General features: G+C 42.7%; 7 protein-coding genes across 10 annotated transcripts; 4 read left to right on the plus strand and 3 right to left on the minus strand.

Annotated features, from left to right (window-relative positions):
* Positions 1-1,048: 1,048 nt before the first annotated feature.
* otk2 (off-track2) lies at positions 1,049-3,297 on the minus strand. The gene is made up of 3 exons (XM_089472306.1): positions 2,711-3,297; positions 2,139-2,632; positions 1,049-2,069 (listed from the first exon to the last, which is right to left on the minus strand). The coding sequence occupies exons 1-3, from the start codon at positions 2,790-2,792 to the stop codon at positions 1,338-1,340; spliced, it is 1,308 nt and encodes a 435-aa protein (XP_089328432.1). The 5' UTR covers positions 2,793-3,297; the 3' UTR covers positions 1,049-1,337.
* Positions 3,298-3,441: 144 nt separating this feature from the next.
* On the minus strand, positions 3,442-5,570 carry Mppe (Metallophosphoesterase). Of its 2 annotated transcripts, XM_089472308.1 has the most exons (7): positions 5,296-5,570; positions 5,123-5,222; positions 4,908-5,041; positions 4,729-4,838; positions 4,403-4,665; positions 3,833-4,340; positions 3,442-3,764 (listed from the first exon to the last, which is right to left on the minus strand). In XM_089472308.1, the coding sequence occupies exons 3-7, from the start codon at positions 4,931-4,933 to the stop codon at positions 3,577-3,579; spliced, it is 1,095 nt and encodes a 364-aa protein (XP_089328434.1). In that variant the 5' UTR covers positions 4,934-5,041; positions 5,123-5,222; positions 5,296-5,570; the 3' UTR covers positions 3,442-3,576. The 2 variants fall into 2 exon arrangements, with proteins under 2 accessions (XP_089328434.1, XP_089328435.1); XM_089472309.1 differs by having other exon boundaries at positions 3,833-4,313; positions 4,908-5,222.
* Positions 5,571-5,656: 86 nt separating this feature from the next.
* On the plus strand, positions 5,657-11,720 carry pds5 (cohesin associated factor B pds5). 2 transcript variants are annotated; one of them, XM_089472303.1, is made up of 14 exons: positions 5,657-5,908; positions 6,370-6,525; positions 6,585-6,970; positions 7,032-7,239; positions 7,307-7,475; positions 7,542-8,283; positions 8,343-8,606; positions 8,719-8,812; positions 8,875-9,711; positions 9,772-9,908; positions 9,974-10,053; positions 10,121-10,395; positions 10,456-10,740; positions 10,806-11,720. In XM_089472303.1, exons 2-14 carry the CDS (start codon positions 6,445-6,447, stop codon positions 10,899-10,901), a joined length of 3,654 nt encoding a protein of 1,217 aa, XP_089328429.1. In that variant the 5' UTR covers positions 5,657-5,908; positions 6,370-6,444; the 3' UTR covers positions 10,902-11,720. The 2 variants fall into 2 exon arrangements, with proteins under 2 accessions (XP_089328429.1, XP_089328430.1); XM_089472304.1 differs by lacking the exon at positions 5,657-5,908 and adding an exon at positions 5,954-6,092.
* A 114-nt stretch (positions 11,721-11,834) lies between these two features.
* Positions 11,835-14,052, plus strand: LOC149268631 (uncharacterized). The gene is made up of 3 exons (XM_089472312.1): positions 11,835-12,292; positions 13,271-13,466; positions 13,531-14,052. Exons 1-3 carry the CDS (start codon positions 12,043-12,045, stop codon positions 13,622-13,624), a joined length of 540 nt encoding a protein of 179 aa, XP_089328438.1. The 5' UTR covers positions 11,835-12,042; the 3' UTR covers positions 13,625-14,052.
* LOC149268632 (uncharacterized) lies at positions 14,040-15,067 on the minus strand. 2 transcript variants are annotated; one of them, XM_089472310.1, is made up of 4 exons: positions 14,937-15,067; positions 14,438-14,881; positions 14,258-14,386; positions 14,040-14,197 (listed from the first exon to the last, which is right to left on the minus strand). In XM_089472310.1, exons 1-4 carry the CDS (start codon positions 14,950-14,952, stop codon positions 14,040-14,042), a joined length of 747 nt encoding a protein of 248 aa, XP_089328436.1. In that variant the 5' UTR covers positions 14,953-15,067. The 2 variants fall into 2 exon arrangements, with proteins under 2 accessions (XP_089328436.1, XP_089328437.1); XM_089472311.1 differs by having other exon boundaries at positions 14,109-14,386.
* A 2-nt stretch (positions 15,068-15,069) lies between these two features.
* Positions 15,070-16,613, plus strand: 128up (GTP-binding protein 128up). Its single transcript, XM_089472307.1, has 4 exons — positions 15,070-15,250; positions 15,357-15,477; positions 15,532-16,372; positions 16,432-16,613. Exons 1-4 carry the CDS (start codon positions 15,209-15,211, stop codon positions 16,532-16,534), a joined length of 1,107 nt encoding a protein of 368 aa, XP_089328433.1. The 5' UTR covers positions 15,070-15,208; the 3' UTR covers positions 16,535-16,613.
* Positions 16,614-16,708: 95 nt separating this feature from the next.
* Polr3B (RNA polymerase III subunit RpIII128) lies at positions 16,709-20,422 on the plus strand. Its single transcript, XM_089472305.1, has 3 exons — positions 16,709-17,672; positions 17,730-19,394; positions 19,457-20,422. Exons 1-3 carry the CDS (start codon positions 16,790-16,792, stop codon positions 20,317-20,319), a joined length of 3,411 nt encoding a protein of 1,136 aa, XP_089328431.1. The 5' UTR covers positions 16,709-16,789; the 3' UTR covers positions 20,320-20,422.
* The last annotated feature ends 618 nt before the right edge of the window (positions 20,423-21,040 follow it).

Consider the following 21,040-nt stretch of genomic DNA (forward strand, 5'->3'; position numbering starts at 1 on the left):
AAATAATATTTAATATTCACTTCATTTCCATTGATTTTATTAAAAAAAAAAAAAAAAAAAAAATGTTCTGAAAAAATTTAATTTTAATTTATTTAACATTCAAATAAAATACTATATTATATCTTTAACAGTTTGGTTAATAAAAAAAAAAAAATAATAATAATAAATTTGCCGATTAAGTTAAAGTAGACAGCTTTTTGGGATTTCACAAATTCGATTAAACTAATTTTAGAGCATGAACGGGTATTATGGAGTCAGTAATAAGTAATGATTTTAATATAATTTAACAAGTTATCTGTTAAATTTATAATTTCTAATATCAAAACAATATTAAAACTCTATATTCATTAAACTTTTAATAAATATTTCAAGAATTCATCAAGCTCGCATATTTCATAACACATACAAACGAAATATATTTAAGATTTTGATTATGATATTTAATTATTAAACTTCTTTACTCATTAGTTTTCATATATAAATCCTAAACGTGAGCTATTAAATTACTTTTTACAGAATACACAAAATAAATTACACCATTTCATCAACTGATTTTTCATGTTATATTAATATTGGAAGCCGATTGCCAGCATTCGTTACGTTCTCAAAGTAATTCTTCGGCAATCTGAAAATTTAAGTTCATCAATACGGGATTCGCCATCTCCGACTCGGCGCAGGAGAATGTTATTGCTCGGTTTCTTTTATGGCATTTTCATTTGTGAGCTTATGGAATTTGTGCTGGGTGTGGAAAAGGGGAGTGGGGAAATGGGGAAATGTAGGGTGGGAGGGAGGTAGTGGGCTGGGGCGTGGAGTTGTCTTTCACTCGTCACTTGGCACACTTCATTGCTTTGCCGGCTGCAGTGCCCATAAAAAGTACATCAAAAACTGTTGAGCACTGAGCACCGAGCTCTGCTGCTGAGGCGTGTGCTTTATGGAGACGCCAAACGCCCAAGTGGGCAGCGAATGTACGGCCGTAAAATGATGATGGAAGAAACGCTTTGAGCATTTTACGATGGAGCTCGCGCAGCTAAATGAGTGGAATTTTCGGTTGCACTATAAAATCGGGCTCTATGAGAGCTATAAAATATTTATTTTCTAATAAAAAATAACTGTACATGGATATATACAAAGATACACACAGATATAAATATTAATATAGGCGTCTATATATATATATATTAAATAGTAAATATATAAATACAAATAGATTTCGATTTAGGCAAATGGGGGAAGGGGACTTTACACATTCAACAAACAATGGGGATTAACATATTATGGAGTGGCCGGAGACCAGCCTAGAGATCATTGTAAAATGGCAACTGGAGAGCCAATCTATCCTAGACTATATCGTCGGCCACCTGCGACTCCTGCTCCAGTATGGTGCTCTCGCGCAGTTTGCTCTTTAGGTTCTTGCTGGAGTTCGCATCGGTCAGGCAGGGCTCGTGCTCGGCATGCTCATGGCCATCGGCATCGGCTGCCACATGGGCCGCATCATCCAGCTGCACCTTGCCCATGTGACGGCGATAGCGATACCAAAGCTTCAGGCCCAGCACCAGCACGAAGTAGAGGAACGCCAGGCAAATTATCACAATTATGATGCGGGTCACAATGGAATTGGATGCCGACTTACTGCCCCTGACCACCAGCAGTGCATCCTCGCGCTTGAAGCCCGCACTGCTGCCAATCGTGCAGCCATACCGGCCCTCGTCCTCCGGCTGCACATCGTGTATCTCCAGAGTGCCATTGTCGAGCAGTCGAAAGCGCAACGGATCCGTGTTGTTCTCATTGAGGTATGCCAAGTCCTTGTCCCACTGTATCGTCGGCCTCGGCTCGCCCGTCGCCTGGCAGTGCATGACAGCGACATCGCCCTCGCTCACCTCAATGGGCCCAGCAGGCGGCACGGTGAACTTGGGCGCCACCACCACATTGATGGAGACGGTAGCATTTATCTGGCCCTGGCTGTTCGAGGCGAAGCAAGTGTATTGGCCACGCTGCTCATTGGAGACGCCGCGAAAGATCAACGTGCCATTGTGGTCCGTCACATTGGCCGGCAAGGGCAATTGGGTTTCCTGCCGGATTAGATCGGAATCGGGTTAGATTGGCATTGAGATCTGAGGGAATCCCTGTTCTAAACTTACCCGCATCCATTTGACTTGGGGCGCGGGTCGGCCCTGCGCCTTGCAATGCACCTTGCTCGTGCTGCCCAGCTCCAGATTCTTTGAGGTCGGCTGCGGCATGAACTTCAGCTGCTCAATCACCTCCAGGGTGCCGCTGCCCGAGGTGACCGCCGACTGGCCCTCAACAAGCAATTGGCACTGATAGACGCCCGCGTCGCTGGCCAAAACGCTGGCAAAGTGCAGCGAGCCGGTCTCCTTGTTGAGCGTGAGACGGGCATCTTCCCGCAGCAATGTCTCCAGCTGCGGCTCGCTGGTGGTGCTGCTGCCCAGGCCCAGCTCCACCTGACGCAACGGCTTGCCATCCTTGCGCCAGCGTAGCGTGACGCTGTTGCCCTGCCTGTACGACTCGGGCAGCTGGTAGACGCAAGGCATTTGGATGGGGCTCTGCTCCTTAACAGTTATGCGTCCGCTCGGGCCTTGGGTAATGCCAACATCCGTTTCTGCTGCTGGCGCGCCTGTGGATAATGCGATCAACATTTTGGTTTGTGGTCAGCAATGTTGACTCATCGCTGTCAATGAAATTGATAACTTACCGCGCACACAGCTGCACGAGCAGAGGATGAGAGCGGAGCTCAACAGCAGCAGCCGGCTCACCTTTATCTCTGACTTGATCATGGCGTGATTTGAAGAATTTCTTTGATTTGCGCGTTCTCCTCTTGCTGTTCGCTGTTTCTGGGTTCTTTGAGTCGCGCGCAAAAAATAATGAAAAAAAAAGAAACCAACAAACAAACAAAAACCGGTGTACGGACGGCCCCTGCGTTTTATGATTTGTGTTGCAGGAATTTTTTGGGTTTCCGTTCGCCTCTTCTTATTTATTTTATTTTTTTAATTCCCTTTTTTTATGTATTACTTTATTTTTATATTTTTTGTTTTTGTGAGTTTTCCTTTTTACACAGCTTCAGTTTCATTTGACGACGCACAGTGGCGGGCCAACAGCCGCTTAATGTTTATTTTTATGTTACGCACACGCGTCACGCTTAATTATCCTGCTGCATGGTTCGTAGAGACCGAAGAGCAGAGCACGCTGAGCCGGCAACCTCGTGCGTTCGCATCCAAAATTCAACTGACGCCGCAGCGAGCTAATTTAAGGCTGGCAAGCGGCACGAGCCGGTGAACGCATGCGCTCGGAACTGAACCCAGTATTTGCTGTGCGCTGAATGCAACTCTGCGCAACCCTACATTTTCTACTCCTCTTTTGTAAAGCCGCCACATACACATACTACCAAAAAAGGTAGTAAACTGTTTAGTATGGAAAAATTAAAAATTCCTGTATTTATGCCATTTTTAATAATCTCTATAAGTTTTGTTTGGCTTTGTCAGTTCCTATTTGGCAAATTGTACTATAACATTATATAGAAATTAAAAAAGTACTGATTGAATATGTGTTGGTAATTTAAGTCTAAAAATTATGATTGGTTGAGACGCGACTATATTGAGATTGCCGCTTGGCCACGCGGAAGGGACATCGTGTCATCATTTTGTAGACGATGGCACTGCACAGCACAAAGAGACCCCAAAACAGATAGCTGAAGAGAAATATAAACCGATTGGGCTGCCACAGCACAGTATAGCTTAAATTGTAGTTTTCTAAAATATGTGTGACATGAGTATGAGATGTATATATATATATCCATATAAGATTATTCCACACTCACCTAACACGGCATATCCTATGCCAATCTTAAATTTACCCATGCGATATGAACATGTTGGCACCATTATCTCCAGGTAGCTGTGCTCCGTCTCTTTCAGGGCTTTCAGATCGAAATGCCGCACATCGTTCTCATAGAATTGGATCGCCTTTATCGACGGATAGACAAATATACGCGATTCATGCCAATGTCCTGTAAACAGTATATGTGGATCCAAATCGTTAATAACGGCGCGCAACAGCGGCCCACCGCCAATTAGCAGTGGGGCATGGGAGACTCCGATACGTAGGCGTTCAGCGTTATGTTCCTTGTCGGGATTCGTGTAGTCCAATAGCATGCGATTGATTTTGAAGAAACGTAAGTGATTGTCATAGTCAAAGAGATCTTCGCTCATGAATTCATTTTCAAAGCGTCGCTGATTCGAATTGGATATGTAATCGCCATCATCGCCGCCAATGTCGTTATCGCCCGGCACATGAACACGCTGAAAGTAGGCAGATATCATGCGAAACTGAATATGTATTGGTTTAAGCAGAGAAAACTAAAAATAAAGTGCATGTCGTTTTTACCTACATTTGTTAGCCTCTTATTTTTATAGATGCGCTTGAAGCGCTGCACATATTGCTTGTATTCCTGAGCGGTAGCTATGTTACCCTCATCCAGCAAATCTCCCAAAAAAACTAAAATATGTGGTTGTGTGAAGGATACGGCACGCTCAAAGGTCTTCTTCAGATAACGATCCAGGTCGTACCGTGCAAGTGCACTGTGTGGGGATTGATCGTAGGCATTGCCCAGGATTTGTGGATCGGCAATGAGCAGTAGGCGGGTGCAGTTTTCTAAAGGAATTCACAACAAATGTCATATTAATTTTCATGGATAAGATATAGTAAGGTTCCTACCCAGTTTACAATCGATTGATTTCCAGCTAGATTGTGATATATAGTAAATAAGTACTTCGTTGAAGAATATCAGGAATAGAGTGACCACAATAATCCCCCGACAAAAAAGTCTTCAAGAGATGGAGTTGTTATAGTCAGAAATGCTTGAGTATATGTACGTATAGAATAGATAGTAATACCTATTTACGAGCCGCACAGAAGCCATAATTATGCTTAGCGTTGGGCTTCACTACGTTGATGGATTAATTATGCGTTGTATGAAAATGCAGTTTTTTTTATATATTCTTTAAACTATTGCCTTCACTGAATATGTCTAAATTTAGAAAACGACACAATTTATGCTTATGATTTTTAATATGCCTAAAAATATATTAAATATATATATATTTAATACATTTTTTGACAGATTTCAGAGGACGCTGGCACCGCATGCAGCTGGCATCGGCAACTGGTTCGCTTGCGTTGGAGGAGAGGCACACTCGGCGCTGTTTTGCCTAATTAAATTAAAGAGCATTACAAGGGCTGTGACTGATAATTAGAGCGATGCAAAGGAACGCGTGCACTTACCAACGTTGCCGATTGTTTATTTTGTTTATTTCCACTTGGCGACGCTGGCGGCCATGCGCGCCTGCTGGTTGTCATGAGACAGTGTTGAGCTGCCAGTTAACAAATTAAAGCCCGAATACTACCGTTAAAGTTTGTGCCGTAAGCACTAACGGTCAGCGTTTCAAAACAATGCATTATCACTTTTAAAACAACACAGATAAGAAAAACATTTATATATAGGCGTTCAGCTGTTAAGGCAGGCAACAGTATGTTAATGCCAGCCAATTGGCGCTAACATATATATGTTAACTTCAGCCAATGTATTGAAAAGCAACTCTGTCCGATTGCTGCCCATTTGCCACACTTTCTACAGTCTGTCCACATTGTGTAGTAGAGTAATGGCGTGCCATTCCGCACAAAAAGTGCGCTGTTAAAATTTTTTCTTGCTAACAACAAACGCTCCATAATTACCAGCTGAAATAATAAAGACAGATGAAAATGACAAAATAAGTGTCAAAAGTGTTTAAATGGTGCTCTGATTATAACGCATCTTGCTTGTGCTACAATACTTCGGGCTAAAGTAAAAGAATTGGCAATTTTTTTACCGCTGGCTGCTGCTCTCAAAAAGTGAAAAGTAAGACCAGCTCTTCCAAATACTTGCAGCTGCAAAGTGAAACAAATTTGCACGATAATTGGGAAAATGCCGTATAGTGCTTGTTCTGGAAAAAATATTGTTGTGTCATTTTTATATTATTTGTGTAAATCAAAAGAAAAACATTGTGTCTTAAGTTGTTAGTAGTTTGCGTATATATAGCTATGTGAGTGTGTGTATGTCATAAGCGAACGGCTTGGCAATGCTGCCGCCCGCTGTAATCGTTGATTTGGCAATGCTGCCGCTCTGCTTTGGCGCTGCAGTGTAGTTTTTTTTGTTTTTTATTTTTTTTATTTATCAACTTGAGGGTCACGCTTGCTTTTGTTTTTGGCTCTTAATATTATACATATGCCCTCTATTATTAACATAGAAAGTGTCTTCGGTTTGCGTCGCTCTTGATTGTAATTGTTTTTATTTTTTGCCTCTATTGTTTACATTCACAGTTGCATATTGTCTGCAGAGAAGTTTGGGTCGAACGAGAGAGGGAGAGATAGAGAGCTTTTAGCAGCAGCAAAACAATGGCCGATATTGTTTATCCCAACGGCTGTCGGCCGTTGGTTGAGGATTTAGGCACCGACGAGCTTATCCGTCGACTTAAGGTTTGTGTTGCTGATTAGTTCTATGATTGATTGATTTTCTTACGTGTCCAAATCCACAGACTTTAGCCAATGTACTACAGACTATGGATCAGGATGACAACCTGCATCAGCAGTATATACCATTAGCTTTGCACCTACTCGATGATTTCTTTATGCAGCATCAGTCGAAAGATGTCCAATTGTTGATTGCGTGCTGCATAGCGGATGTTTTGCGTGTATACGCGCCTGAAGCCCCCTACAAGGAACAAGATCAAATCAAAGCGATCTTTAAGTTTTTTATCAAGCAACTCCATGGTCTAAAGGATCCGCGGGATCCGTCCTTTAAGCGATACTTTTACTTGCTGGAAAATCTGGCATTTGTCAAGTCATTTAATATGTGCTTCGAACTGGAAGATTGCCAAGAAATATTCCATGAATTATTCAGCACTGTTTTTAAGATTATCAAGTAAGTATTTATCATTATTCATCAGTAGTATAATATAATCCATTTAATCTTATAATTGTAGTGATCAGCACAGCGTTAAGGTAAAGAACTTTTTTCTTGATGTTTTGAGTCCTCTGATTACTGAGGCAGATAATTTGTCTGTCGAACTGCTGGATCTTATATTGATCAACATTGTGGAGCCAAATAAATCAACCAACAAACATGCGCATGAACTGACGGAACAGCTACTGCTCAAGACAGGAGATGCCTTCGAAGCAACCATTAAATTGGTAACAAATAATAACATGGAAATCCATAAATTAAGGTTTTTAAACGCTTGTATTGTCTTTCATCTAGTTCTTCAATCGTTCATTGGTCATGGACAAGCCTAATAACAAGCTAGCCATTACTAGTAAGATCTATGATTTAATCTATGAGCTTAACCAAATCAACAGCGATCTATTGGTATCGGTCCTACCGCAACTGGAAAACAAGCTTCTCTCCACCGACGATGCTGAGCGACTGAGTAAGTGCGGTTTTGTTTTTTTCAGCCTGATAATACGAATATAACTTTTCTCTTCTCAATAAACAGAAGCTACAACATTACTGGCGCGTATGTTCTCCGAGAAGGATTCACAATTGTCTAAGAAGTATCCATCGCTATTGCGTGTATTCTTTGGCCGGTTTTGTGACATTACTGAACCAGTTCGCGTTAAATGCGTTCAATCGTCAATGCACTTTTTGCTCAACCATCCGCATCTGCAGGCTGAAATAACCGAAAAGCTTCGGATGCGCCATCATGATCTGGACGAGCTGGTTCGCCATGAGGTCGTGATGGCGATTGTGGAAACCGGGAAGCGTAATTTCGATATTGTCGTTAAATCGCCAGAGCTATTAGAAATTGTACGTGAACGTACGATGGACAAAAAATATAAAATACGTCGTGATGCTATGAACGGCTTAGGGTACATCTATAAGCGAGCAATCTGCGAGCCAAACGATTTGAGTGATGATGTGAAAAGCCAAGTAGATTGGATTAAGAACAAAATCATGCATGGCTACTACAAACTGTGCCTGGAGGATAAACTGATGGTGGAGCGTCTGCTTATCACCTGTCTGGTGCCTTATAAACTAGCACCAGAGGAACGTATGAAAAAGCTCTATCATTTACTAGGAGATTTGGATACGAATGCAACAAAAGCGTTTGTCGAGTTGCAAAAGAATCAAATGAAATCTCGGCACACGGTAAGTGATTGGATTAAGCTACATCACTCCAAGGAATTTACGCCTCGTGTACTCAGTCAACTGGCCGCAAAGCAGGCCAACATTGCCAAGTAAGCACAGAAATATATAATTATAGACCTTTAAATAAAGCTATAATTTATGCTTTCAGATTGCTGCCGGATCCGCTGAAGGCTAGTGAGTTTATCACACAGTTCAGTCAACATTTGCGCAAAGATGCTCAGCTACTACGCTGTATAAACATTGTTCTTAAGCGGGATGTCAGTTGCCGCGAATGCGCTGACACAATGAGCGTGCTGCTCAAAAAGCTTGGCGCTCATGTAATGACCAATCTCTACTATAATACGGTCAAAATGCTAATTGAACGCGTAGCCTCCGTCATGGTGGACAAGGAGTCAATTGGAGTGCTAATCGGGTAAGTTGTGTCATAAAATACAAAATGTGTATCCACATGTATTAGCATTTATTAATAATCCAATTATCTGAATAACCTGACTCCATGCTTAATTACTCTATGACGTTTGCAGGTTGATCGAACAGTGTATTCAGGGCGGTGACATTTGCCATGAGATTGGAATATCATCGCACGAAGCAGGCGAACGCGGCCTTAAATTGTTATGCGTAGGTGAAATTACATTTTAACTGGTCCAATGTTTCTACAGTGTTGTTTTGTGTCTTTTCAGATGCTATCGTATGTTTTTTCGGCTCATTTCTTTACGGATACCTCGTTGCGACATCTTATTGCGCTTTTAAGTTATGAGCAAGAATATGTAGCACCGTTGGTGCTGAAAACACTGACACATTTGGGTCGTTATCAGCCGCTTATTGACGATGCCAATCCAGCTATATTGAATGAACTGGCACCTATTTGCAAAGACTTTGCGCTTATGGGTACACCCAAGCAGGCCAAGCATGCAGTGCGATGTATCTTTGTTAATAGTCAATCATCATCCACGGCCACTACGGATGGCGGCGGAAGCGCCTCGACCACAACACAAACAGTGCATCCCATTTTCAATGAAATCATTGAGGAACTGAGAGTTAAACTAGCACCCAATTGTGAATATCAGCGAACTAAGATTGTTACATTGGGGCACATAGCGTACAATATGCCACAGGCATTCCTTACGCCCATCAAAAACATGATAGCGAGGCGCATTGTCAAGGAGCTGCTTATACAAGAAGTGCCAGCGCAACGGGATCACGAACTGCCCGAAGGCGACTGGTGCGAACAGGATGAACTGCCGCCGGACACACTCTGCAAGTTAGATGCTCTTAAGACGATGGCACGCTGGCTGCTTGGCTTACGGTCCGACGAGCATGCAGCCCAGAAAACCTTCCGAATGTTGGCGGCCTTTGTTAATCAGCGTGGTGATTTGCTAGCTCAAAATAGATTGTGCGGTGCTGAAAAGTCGTGGCTGCGTCTTGGCGCCGCCTGTGCAATGCTTAAGGTGTGCGAACAGAAAGGCGTTGGCGATCAATACAGCGCCGAGCAGTATTTACAGCTCTCTCAGCTGATGGTCAGTACCTGTAGTTAACAATTTAAGCAAGTATATATTAAATTAAATTTCCTATTGCAGGAGGATCCGGTGCTGGAGGTGCGTGAGATATTTGCCCGAAAACTGCATAAGGGACTGGGTCGGGGTCTGCCGCGCCATTGCCTACCCTTGGACTTTATGGGCTACTATGTGTTGAGTGGCAAGGAGACCAATAGAAAGTAAGTACTCGACTATTGCAATAACTTAAATAACTATGTATAATATATTTAACATTTTACTTCAGATTACAAGATCAAGTACGTCATTATGTGGAGGCGGATGTGAATAGGCGACGGGAATATCTTAAGACTGTGGCCATGACCTGTAAGCTATGCAGTATGCCATTCCTGAAGGAATACTAATATTATTTATTATTAATTATTTTCTATAGCACCGGATAGCTCTACAGAATCGCAATCGCTGCATATTTTACCTGACTACATGCTGGCCTTTGCAATTCCGGTGCTGGTGCATGATCCTAGCTTTACGAATCATGAGGACTATGTGCAGCTGCGCCATATGGAGAAGTGTTTGCGCTTCATACTTGAGCCACTGATGGCGAAACGGGAATCATTTGTGTATGGTTTTTATAAGCAACTGCTGAATCTGATAAAACACCGCGAGTACAGTCAGAGTTCGGACAAGGATAGAATGCAAAATAACTATGTAAGTTTTTCTTCTCTATATTGGCATCTCTTGATATTAACATTCACTTTGTTAAAATAGAAAATGTGGGCGCTCTGTGATCTCGCTATGCATATTATCGATGCTAAAGTTGGTCAATGTGATGGCAATTCGAGCGCATTCTCAATGCCATTGGCGCTGCCTGAAATGTACTATAAACTGCCCGCCGTTGCGAATTTCCAGAACAATGAAGTCTATATACCCTTGGACGTGTACACATTGGGCGCCAAGACAAGCAAAGCGTCAGCAACGGCATCGTCCCATGCGGCTGCGGCCAGTTCTAAGCGGACTGCAGCATTGGCAATCATGGATGATGACAATTCACAGGTAAATTGTCACTGATAACCATAACCAAAAAAAGAACTCTGAGTAATTACTGCCCCTTTTAATAGGAGAACAATCTCTTTGATAACATACGCGCCGCAGACACCACGGAGCCGATGACTAAGCGAACGCGCGGCGGTGCCGCAGCGCCTGCGAAATCGTAGAGCAGAATACGGCTACTTGTTAGTATAGTGTTAGTTTAGGCCCTAAGTTAACTAAATATTTAAGACGTAGATGGGTACTACGATTAGAACATACACTTACACACACACATACTCACGCCACGGACCAACAGCAAATCCCTCAGCCGACAGACAATTGCATCCTTGAAATTATTGTAATTTGTGTTGTGTGTGGATCGATGCAGCAAGCAAACAGACCAATCAACCAACATGGCAACATACCAATTTTTAATAATGTCGCCTATTTTGTTAATTTTAGTTCTAATTATATGAGAGAGCATAGTTTTACCTCTATTATTATTCTATTATATATTTTAATTGTGTACTGTTTTTGTATTATGCTCCTTTTGGCTTGTTTGATTGTAAACCTTTTGCACTATTTAAAAAAAATAATTACTTTTAGATATTTAACACAAATTTATCGAATAAAAAAAAAAAAGAAAAAGAAGTTAGAATGCAAATTAGTTGAAGTATACCCCGACGTAAAGTAACAGAGCCTTATTAAGAAATTAATATTAACTTTTCTATGAACGCAGTTAAAATTTAGTTAATATAAAATGCGTGATTAATCATAATATACTTTATAAAACATATACACATATACATATTCATAAAACACTGAGAATGCATTCAAAATGTATTAAAACAATTGAAGAACATTGTTGTAAGCGTATTGAAGTAATATTAATATTGAAGAAAACAAAATTGTACATTTAGCTATTAATACTGTTTTTCAAATACAAATAATTATTTTAAACAAAGTAATAAGAATAAAATGGTCCAAGAAATCATTCAAATCTATGAGGTACGCGCGTACTATTTATGTAGAACTACGGTAACACTGAACTATTGAGAGTTGCCACTATGCGCACGCAGCTTGGCAACGCCTCAGTCAGTTGCATTTATTTTGTCTGTCAGAGGGGTGCGTTGAGAGAGTGTCTTCTTTTTTTTTTCGTACATTTTTGTGATTGCTCTTGAAATTAAATGAAGAGTTAATGTGTTATCAATAATATCAAAAGAGACGTAAATATATAAAGTGTAATACGAAAGGCAATCGGCGCATGAATCGTACTCGCCTTTAGTTGACATCAAGTTGGTCGCAAGCCGAATCGGCACTATCAGTATGGAAACAAACGTGCAGCAGAGCGGGCAGAAGCAGCGCATATACACCTCAACCCCGAAATTGAAGCAGCGTAAATCGGGGCCGCACAACGCCATTAGCCTTTGTAGTTTTGTCAAAGCAACAACAAAACAATATTTTTACGTGGGTGGTGCTAATGGTGTCAAGGGCCAGGAGTCAATCATTAACATCCTGAAAGCACTCATCATATTTGTCATTCTAATTATCGTCTACAAAATCATAATTTTAGCAAGTGAGTATATTCATTCAAGGCAGCACTTGTGTCTGTTTCCCATTTGATTGTGTTGTTTAGAGTAGTGTAAAAATAGCGGAATGTGCATATGTACTTATTACATATGTTTTTACATACATATATGTGTATATGGACAATTGAATGATCTCATAACGATTTCCATTCGTATTGCTTTTGTGTTTCACCTTCATGTTGCGCCTTTCCAGCACGCTCCGCCAGTATTCAAACAACCCATCCTCCCCGCCGTCAAATGCGCTAAGCATCTAAATAAAGACCCATCAAATGGACTGTTGCGCATTTTGTTTTAGCCAATAGCAAAGCCATTTGCATACGCAACGCCGCAAGGCAGAGCAGCGATTATTCACTAATTGCTAAACGTTTTTTGACTTTTGTTTACATACACATTTAAGTTAGTATGTATGCATATATTGGGCACTACAGACATGTCAAGTTCTTGTATGTATTATGAATGACTTAACGGTATTTTGAACTCAGTCGCGTCACGCGACCTAAAATGCACAGTGGCACGAGTTGGCGAATAGCAATTATTTATAAATATAACGTAAATAAAAGATTAAAAGTTATAAGTTTGAATTAAGCTTATTAAAGTTTTTATTACAACTTGGCAAGAGATTAGTGTAAATAAATTATTTTTAATATCTAAATCTATCTCATAATCTTTAAGAAAATACTACATAGTTTACTTTTAAATTTCTTGTCGCCGATGCTATTCCACTGTGCAGCAGTTGAGTGGGCGTCGGAACTGGTCGAGCTAAGAGTTTTCCTCATTGTTAGCTGCCAGCTTTTGCAATCGTCAATGTGAGCAGACGTCGCGAGAAACAATTTTGTGTTCGGTTTATTATTGCTGTTATTTTGTTGTTGGCTGACGCCAGCGCATTGCTGATATTACCCAATATCGAATAACTGACCTTGAAACGCGTATCTATTTATAACCTTTTCCAATTGCCGCCCCTACAGTGTCCTACGTCAATGGCAGCGGCGTGCAGCAGCTGAGCAGCTATGTGCAAGCTCAGCTGAGCGGTGCCTTTAAAAAACTCCTTCCCGTGCTGTGCGGTCTACTTGTGGCAGGGTTCGGCTATGCCATCGTTTACTTGGACAGCGCTGCGCCAGGCGTTTCGCCACCAACACCATTCTCACCGCCGGCCAAGCAACGGTAAGTTAAAATGCCGCAATAAAGTAAATCAATATTTTCTTTGCTACAAGCTCTTCCATTGCAGCTCTCGCCAAAACAAATCCTCAATGCAGCTGAACTATTTCTGTGCACTGGCCGTGGGAGTTATTGTAACATTCTTTACATATTCACATTTGTGAGAAGGGAATTTCCTTATAGTCAATTATGGCAGCAGTATTAAGTATTCGATTCAGTCCAATTAAAAAATAATAATTTATTTTTCACTTAAATGAAGTATTATATAAAATATATATAAATATATGTTTGGCTTGTGCAATGCTCCTGAAGCAAAAACATAACAACAAATTCAGTAAAAGCTAAAAGAAGCTCAGCGTCAAACTTGAAATTAAACTGTATATTAAATAGATATGTAGATTAAACTAAATATTAACTATAATCCATTACTAATATGTTTACATATGCAAATATGTGTAAAACCAATGTGAGAGTACAAATTGTGGAAATGCGTAAAGCATTAAAACAAATTAACTAGTTATGTGTACTAAAAAGAAATATCTGATGCATATGGCCATTGGAAGGCTAAATTTAAATAAATTAAAAACTACTATTTGTGTTTTGCATTAATATATATGAGATAACATTCTGCAGGCGCGTGAAATTCTGTTGCCAATCAACAAGGCTTACCTGTGAAACGCTGAAGGTATTCAAACGATTCTCACCTATAAAACGGCCCACTACATTGACGAAACAACCTGTGACGCAACAAAGGATATATTGTATTAATCAATGTGTGTAAAGGGACAAACACTTGCCATTGGTCAATGATTTCAGTTCACCATCGAAATCATAGAATATGGCCTGTAGAATCGGTCCTTTATCTTCGTTGCGCAACAGCAAGGTTTGTTCGCCTCGTTTGCCCGCGATGATTCGTAAAAGCTGACCTGTTAAGAATACAGTTATTTTTAGATATACTATAGTGTCAATCAGCCCACCATAGACATTCCAGATTGCATTTAAATGTGGCTGCTCTCGATGCATTTTAATACAGAAGTCCACACGCCCGATTAAGCTCACTAAATCACGCCCAGGCTTTAACATCGGTGAAGTTGGCAGCGCGGCAAGCGGTTCAACTTTGGGTATTACAGTTATTTCTGTTTTTGCACAGCAAAAAGATTTGTTGAGACCTTTAGGTGGCGGATTGTACACAAACTCGTGCTTGGGTTTAATTTTAACGGGATCTTCAACAAATCCAGAAAATATAAGCTTATTATCCTTTTCGCAGAGACTCAATTTGGTTTGCTTTAACTGACTTCCAGTTTTTCGTAGTAGTCCAGAAGCAGTTTCAAAGCTCCGATTGCCAAGCAAATGTTTATTTGCCTTTAATTGAGCTTTGAATTTTTGCTGGGTATTGGTGGATAAGCTGTTGATTTTTTTGGCTGTGTATATACATTTTGTTGAGCATATATTCACGAAACAATTTTATTTACTTACTTTTGTGTGTGAACATTTTGCACTGGAAAACCGACAGTTACGCAGTTGAAAAGAAAGGAGACCGTATTATTCTATATTTTGGAGCGCCAGTATTTTATGCATCCCTGGTACATCTTTTGGTAATTTTCGATTTATCCGATTTAAAATTATCGCAGTGACTCCTATCGGCAGTCTCCACGCGAGTTTATTTTCGTTTTTAATGCATTAAAAATTTGTAAATAGCACTCATCGATTTGACTTAACTTTGGCATTAAACAACTAACCCGGAAGCGATGAGTACGATTCTTGAGAAGATTGCGGCCATCGAGTCGGAGGTAAGCAGCCGTATCCCAGTCAAAAATCTGCCAACTACGAAGCTAACCTGTCTCCCTGTCTTTCTTTTACTTTATATGTATGTGTGTGTGTGTATGTGACATGTAGATGGCACGCACGCAAAAGAATAAGGCAACGTCTGCCCATTTGGGTTTACTGAAAGCCAAGCTTGCTAAGCTCCGACGTGAGCTTATCTCGCCAAAGGGCGGCGGCGGCGGCACCGGCGAAGGTATGTTGAGCTTTAATTTAAAATAGGATATGATTTTAATCAATACATTTTCAGCCGGCTTTGAGGTGGCCAAGACGGGAGATGCGCGAGTGGGTTTCGTCGGCTTTCCCTCGGTGGGTAAGTCGACGTTACTATCGAATTTGGCTGGCGTTTACTCTGAGGTAGCCGCATACGAGTTCACAACGCTCACCACTGTGCCGGGTTGCATTAAGTATAAGGGAGCCAAGATTCAGTTGCTCGATTTGCCTGGTATTATTGAGGGCGCGAAGGATGGCAAAGGTCGTGGTCGTCAGGTGATTGCTGTGGCGCGAACTTGTAATTTGATCTTCATGGTGCTGGATTGTCTGAAACCATTGGGCCATAAAAAATTGCTGGAGCATGAATTGGAAGGCTTTGGCATACGATTGAATAAGAAGCCTCCAAATATTTACTACAAAAGAAAGGACAAGGGTGGCATTAATCTCAACTGCATGGTGCCCCAATCAGAGCTGGATGCGGATCTGGTCAAGACCATATTGTCGGAGTACAAGATACACAATGCTGACATCACACTACGTTATGATGCAACTAGCGACGATCTGATTGATGTCATTGAGGGCAATCGCATTTACATACCGTGTATTTATCTGCTGAATAAGATCGACCAAATTTCTATTGAGGAGTTGGATGTGATTTATAAGATACCGCATTGTGTACCCATATCAGCGCATCATCATTGGAACTTCGACGATCTGCTCGAGCTGATGTGGGAATACTTGAAGTTGGTGCGAATTTATACCAAGCCCAAGGGTCAGCTGCCCGACTACAATTCTCCGGTCGTCCTGCACAATGAACGCACAAGCATCGAGGACTTTTGTAATAAGTTACATCGATCTATTGCCAAGGAATTTAAATAGTAAGTTCAATTGTTTACTTAACGATAAATTTGTATAAATGGTTTATATTAATTTCCAGTGCGCTGGTCTGGGGATCATCGGTCAAACATCAGCCGCAAAAGGTGGGAATCGAGCATGTACTGAACGATGAGGATGTGGTGCAAATTGTGAAAAAGGTCTAGGGCCTCTTATTATATAAATATAAATTTTGGATTTTAATTGTTTGCATTTTCTGAAATAAAACACGAATTGCACTGACTATATTTAAGCAGCGTTGCTGCTTGAGATACATTTTTGAAGAGACCGCCTGTTGCTGACTGAGAATAATCGATAGGAATTAACTATCGATAGCTGAATTTTAAATGCATTTTCTCTGTGATCCACCACTAACCACGCGTTGTTATTATTGTTAACAATATTAGATTGGTTCTTTTTAAATGGGTGAGGCAAAAAAGGACGATGCGTCTATGGAGGATGACACTTGGACGCAAGGCGACAATAAGGAATGGTCCAAGCCCATCAAGCCATTGCAAGAGAAATGGAAACTGGTGCCGGCATTCTTGCAAGTCAAAGGCCTTGTCAAGCAGCACATTGATTCCTTCAATCACTTCATCAATGTCGATATCAAGAAAATTGTGCGTGCCAACGAAATTGTAACCAGTGGCGCAGATCCGCTCTTCTACTTGAAGTATTTGGACGTACGCGTGGGCAAGCCGGACATTGACGATGGCTTTAACATAACCAAGGCGACCACGCCGCACGAGTGCCGGCTGCGAGACACCACCTACTCGGCGCCCATCAGTGTGGACATTGAGTACACACGTGGCACCCAGCGTATTAAGCGCAACAATTTGCTCATTGGACGCATGCCTTTAATGCTCAGATGCTCGAATTGTGTGCTCACTGGTAAATCCGAGTTTGAGCTCTCCAAGCTGAACGAATGCCCGCTTGATCCGGGCGGTTATTTCGTGGTGCGTGGCCAGGAGAAGGTCATTCTCATACAGGAGCAGCTCTCTTGGAATAAAATGCTGACTGAGGACTTTAATGGTGTCGTCCAGTGCCAGGTCACCTCGTCGACGCATGAGAAGAAATCGCGCACGTTGGTGCTGAGCAAGCATGGCAAATACTACCTGAAGCACAACTCAATGACGGACGACATACCTATTGTCGTCATATTTAAGGCTCTGGGCGTCGTGTCCGATCAGGAGATAATGGCTCACATTGGTTTGGACGCACGTTCTCAGAATCGATTTGGTGCCTCTCTTTTGGAGGCCTTCAATCTGAAGATCTTCACACAGCAGCGCGCCCTGGACTATATGGGTAAGTCTCGACATGTGGGTACTTAATATGCTTATGCAAAGAATTTCCTCCTCACAGGCTCCAAATTGGTGGTGAAGCGTTTTCAGAGTGCCACGACTAAAACCCCCTCGGAGGAGGCACGCGAGCTGCTGTTGACCACAATTCTGGCCCATGTGCCCGTTGACAATTTCAACTTTCAAATGAAGGCGATCTACGTATCGTTAATGGTGCGACGCGTGATGGCCGCAGAGCTGGACAAGACGCTATTCGATGATCGTGACTATTATGGCAACAAGCGATTGGAGTTGGCTGGATCGCTGATTTCGCTGATGTTCGAGGATCTGTTCAAGCGCATGAACTGGGAACTGAAGATGATAGCGGACAAGAATATACCCAAGGTGAAGGCGGCACAGTTCGATGTGGTGAAGCACATGAGAGCGGCCCAGATTACCGCTGGCCTCGAATCTGCCATCAGCTCTGGGAATTGGACAATTAAACGTTTTAAAATGGAACGCGCTGGCGTTACTCAGGTGCTATCGCGACTCAGCTACATCTCGGCGCTGGGCATGATGACGCGCGTTAACTCACAGTTTGAGAAGACGCGCAAGGTGTCCGGTCCCCGCTCACTGCAGCCCAGTCAATGGGGCATGCTGTGTCCCTCCGATACACCCGAAGGTGAAGCCTGCGGTCTAGTCAAGAATCTGGCACTAATGACGCACATAACGACCGAAGTGGACGAACGGCCGGTCATGACGTTGGCCTACAACGCAGGCGTCGAGGACATACGTGAGGTCAGCGGCAATCCCATCAATAATCCGCACGTTTTCCTGGTCTTCATCAATGGCAATGTGCTCGGCCTGACCATTAATCAACGGCATCTGGTGCGCAACCTGCGCTACATGCGCCGCAAGGGACGCATGGGCAGTTTCGTTTCCATCCACACGTCATACACACAGCGCTGCATTTTCATACACACGGACGGCGGACGGCTGTGCCGGCCATATATCATCGTGGAGAACCAACGTCCACTTGTGCAACAGCGTCATTTGGATGAGCTGATGCGGGGCGTACGTAAATTTGATGACTTTCTGCATGACGGATTGATTGAGTACTTGGATGTGAATGAGGAGAACGATTCGTTTATTGCCTGGAACGAGGAACACCTTGAGCCCCACACCACACATCTCGAAATTGAACCGTTTACACTGCTGGGCGTCTGTGCTGGCCTGGTACCGTATCCGCATCACAATCAGAGTCCTCGTAATACCTACCAATGTGCGATGGGTAAACAAGCCATGGGCATGATTGGCTACAATCAAAAGAATCGCATTGACTCCCTCATGTACAACTTGGTCTATCCGCAAGCCCCGATGGTCAAGTCGCGCACCATTGAGCTGACCAACTTCGATAAGTTGCCTGCCGGCCAGAACGCCACGGTGGCTGTCATGAGCTACTCCGGCTATGATATCGAAGATGCACTGATCCTAAACAAGGCTTCAATTGATCGCGGCTATGGACGTTGTCTGGTCTACAAGAACTCCAAATGCACTGTGAAGCGCTATGCGAATCAGACTTTTGATAGAATCATGGGTCCAGTAAAGGATGCTCTAACCAATAAGGTGATCTTCAAGCACGATGTGCTGGACACGGATGGCATTGTGGCGCCTGGAGAACAGGTGCAAAACAAACAAATCATGATCAACAAGGAAATGCCAGCAGTGACTTCCATTAATCCACTCGAAGGTTTTTATAATAACATATTATTCAATATATTCAATTGATTACTCATTCTGTTTTTATTGCAGGCCAATCGCAGGTGCCCTACACCGCTGTGCCCATAAGCTACAAGGGACCCGAGCCCAGCTATATTGAGCGCGTGATGGTCTCGGCCAATGCCGAGGAGGATTTCCTCATCAAGATTTTGTTGCGACAAACGCGTATACCGGAGATTGGCGATAAGTTTAGCTCGCGGCATGGGCAGAAGGGTGTTACGGGCCTCATTGTGGATCAGGAGGATATGCCGTTCAATGACTTTGGTATATGCCCGGACATGATCATGAATCCGCACGGCTTCCCCTCCCGTATGACAGTGGGCAAGACCTTGGAGTTGTTGGGCGGCAAAGCTGGTGTCTTGGAGGGTAAATTTCACTATGGCACAGCCTTTGGGGGCTCCAAGGCGGCGGATGTGCAGGCAGAACTGGTGCGTCACGGTTTTAACTATATGGGCAAAGACTTTTTCTACTCGGGCATAACGGGCGCACCGCTGGAGGCGTACATCTACTCGGGCCCGGTTTACTACCAGAAGCTGAAGCATATGGTGCAGGACAAAATGCATGCCAGAGCACGTGGTCCCAAGGCCGTGCTCACACGCCAGCCCACCCAGGGTCGCAGTCGTGAGGGTGGGCTGCGTTTGGGCGAGATGGAACGTGATTGTCTCATATCTTATGGAGCGAGTATGCTGATAATGGAACGTCTAATGATATCATCTGACGCCTTTGAGGTGGACGTGTGCCGCACCTGCGGCAGATTGGCCTACTGCTCATGGTGTCACTTCTGTCAGTCGTCAGCCCATGTCTCCAAGATATCGATGCCGTATGCCTGTAAACTGCTATTCCAGGAGCTGACTAGCATGAATGTGGTGCCCAAGCTAATACTGGAGAATTACTAGCGAAGGCATACATATGTATGTATATACATATATGTATATATGAATATATTTATATGAATGAAGACAAGTGGAATAAATTGTATGTTTATGTTTGTAATCCTAAGCTCTGTGCGTTAAGTTCAATGAACGAGGGGTCGTGGCCTACGTGACCCGCTCATCCATATCCATTCAATGAGCCCTGCTTGCCATTACCCAAAACGGCGCCGTGATAAATGTTATGGCCTAAAACTTGGCAACGTCTGCTTTTAAATTCCCATTTAGCTACGCCGACAGCCACGCCCAACTCAGCCTCACTTTCACAGCATTTGCGTAAATTTTAACATATTCATGAAGTTTCCAGCGAATGTCAAAGTGAAGTGCCAAAAGAGGCGGGCGAAAAGCTTCACATCAACTGTTAACTAACATAGCACGAGCTGCCTCATTAACAGTGAGGGGCAATGCTCACAAATGTTAGCTAAGAGAGCAGCTCCTCGAGTGCGCTGTTATTTCGAAGGCTAGCTAAAGACGGCTTAAGTTTCCTGCTTAATTGCATCTTTTATAGCGGGCCAGGCTTATCAAATTGCTGATTAACCTTGTTTTCGTTTGTGCGCCCTTTGTGTAAACACAAAAGTTATGGCCAGTCAGCGCGCTTGGGCGCGTGGGGGCGTGTTGAATGGGCCGTTGTCTTTGACAATTCCACGTAAATGGGGATTAGGCAAAGTGTTTTGGAAAATGATTTGGG

Source organism: Drosophila arizonae, chromosome 5 (assembly GCF_054131065.1).
Source record: "Drosophila arizonae isolate 15081-1271.41 chromosome 5, UAZ_ARI_1.0, whole genome shotgun sequence".
Lineage (NCBI taxonomy): Eukaryota > Metazoa > Arthropoda > Insecta > Diptera > Drosophilidae > Drosophila > Drosophila arizonae.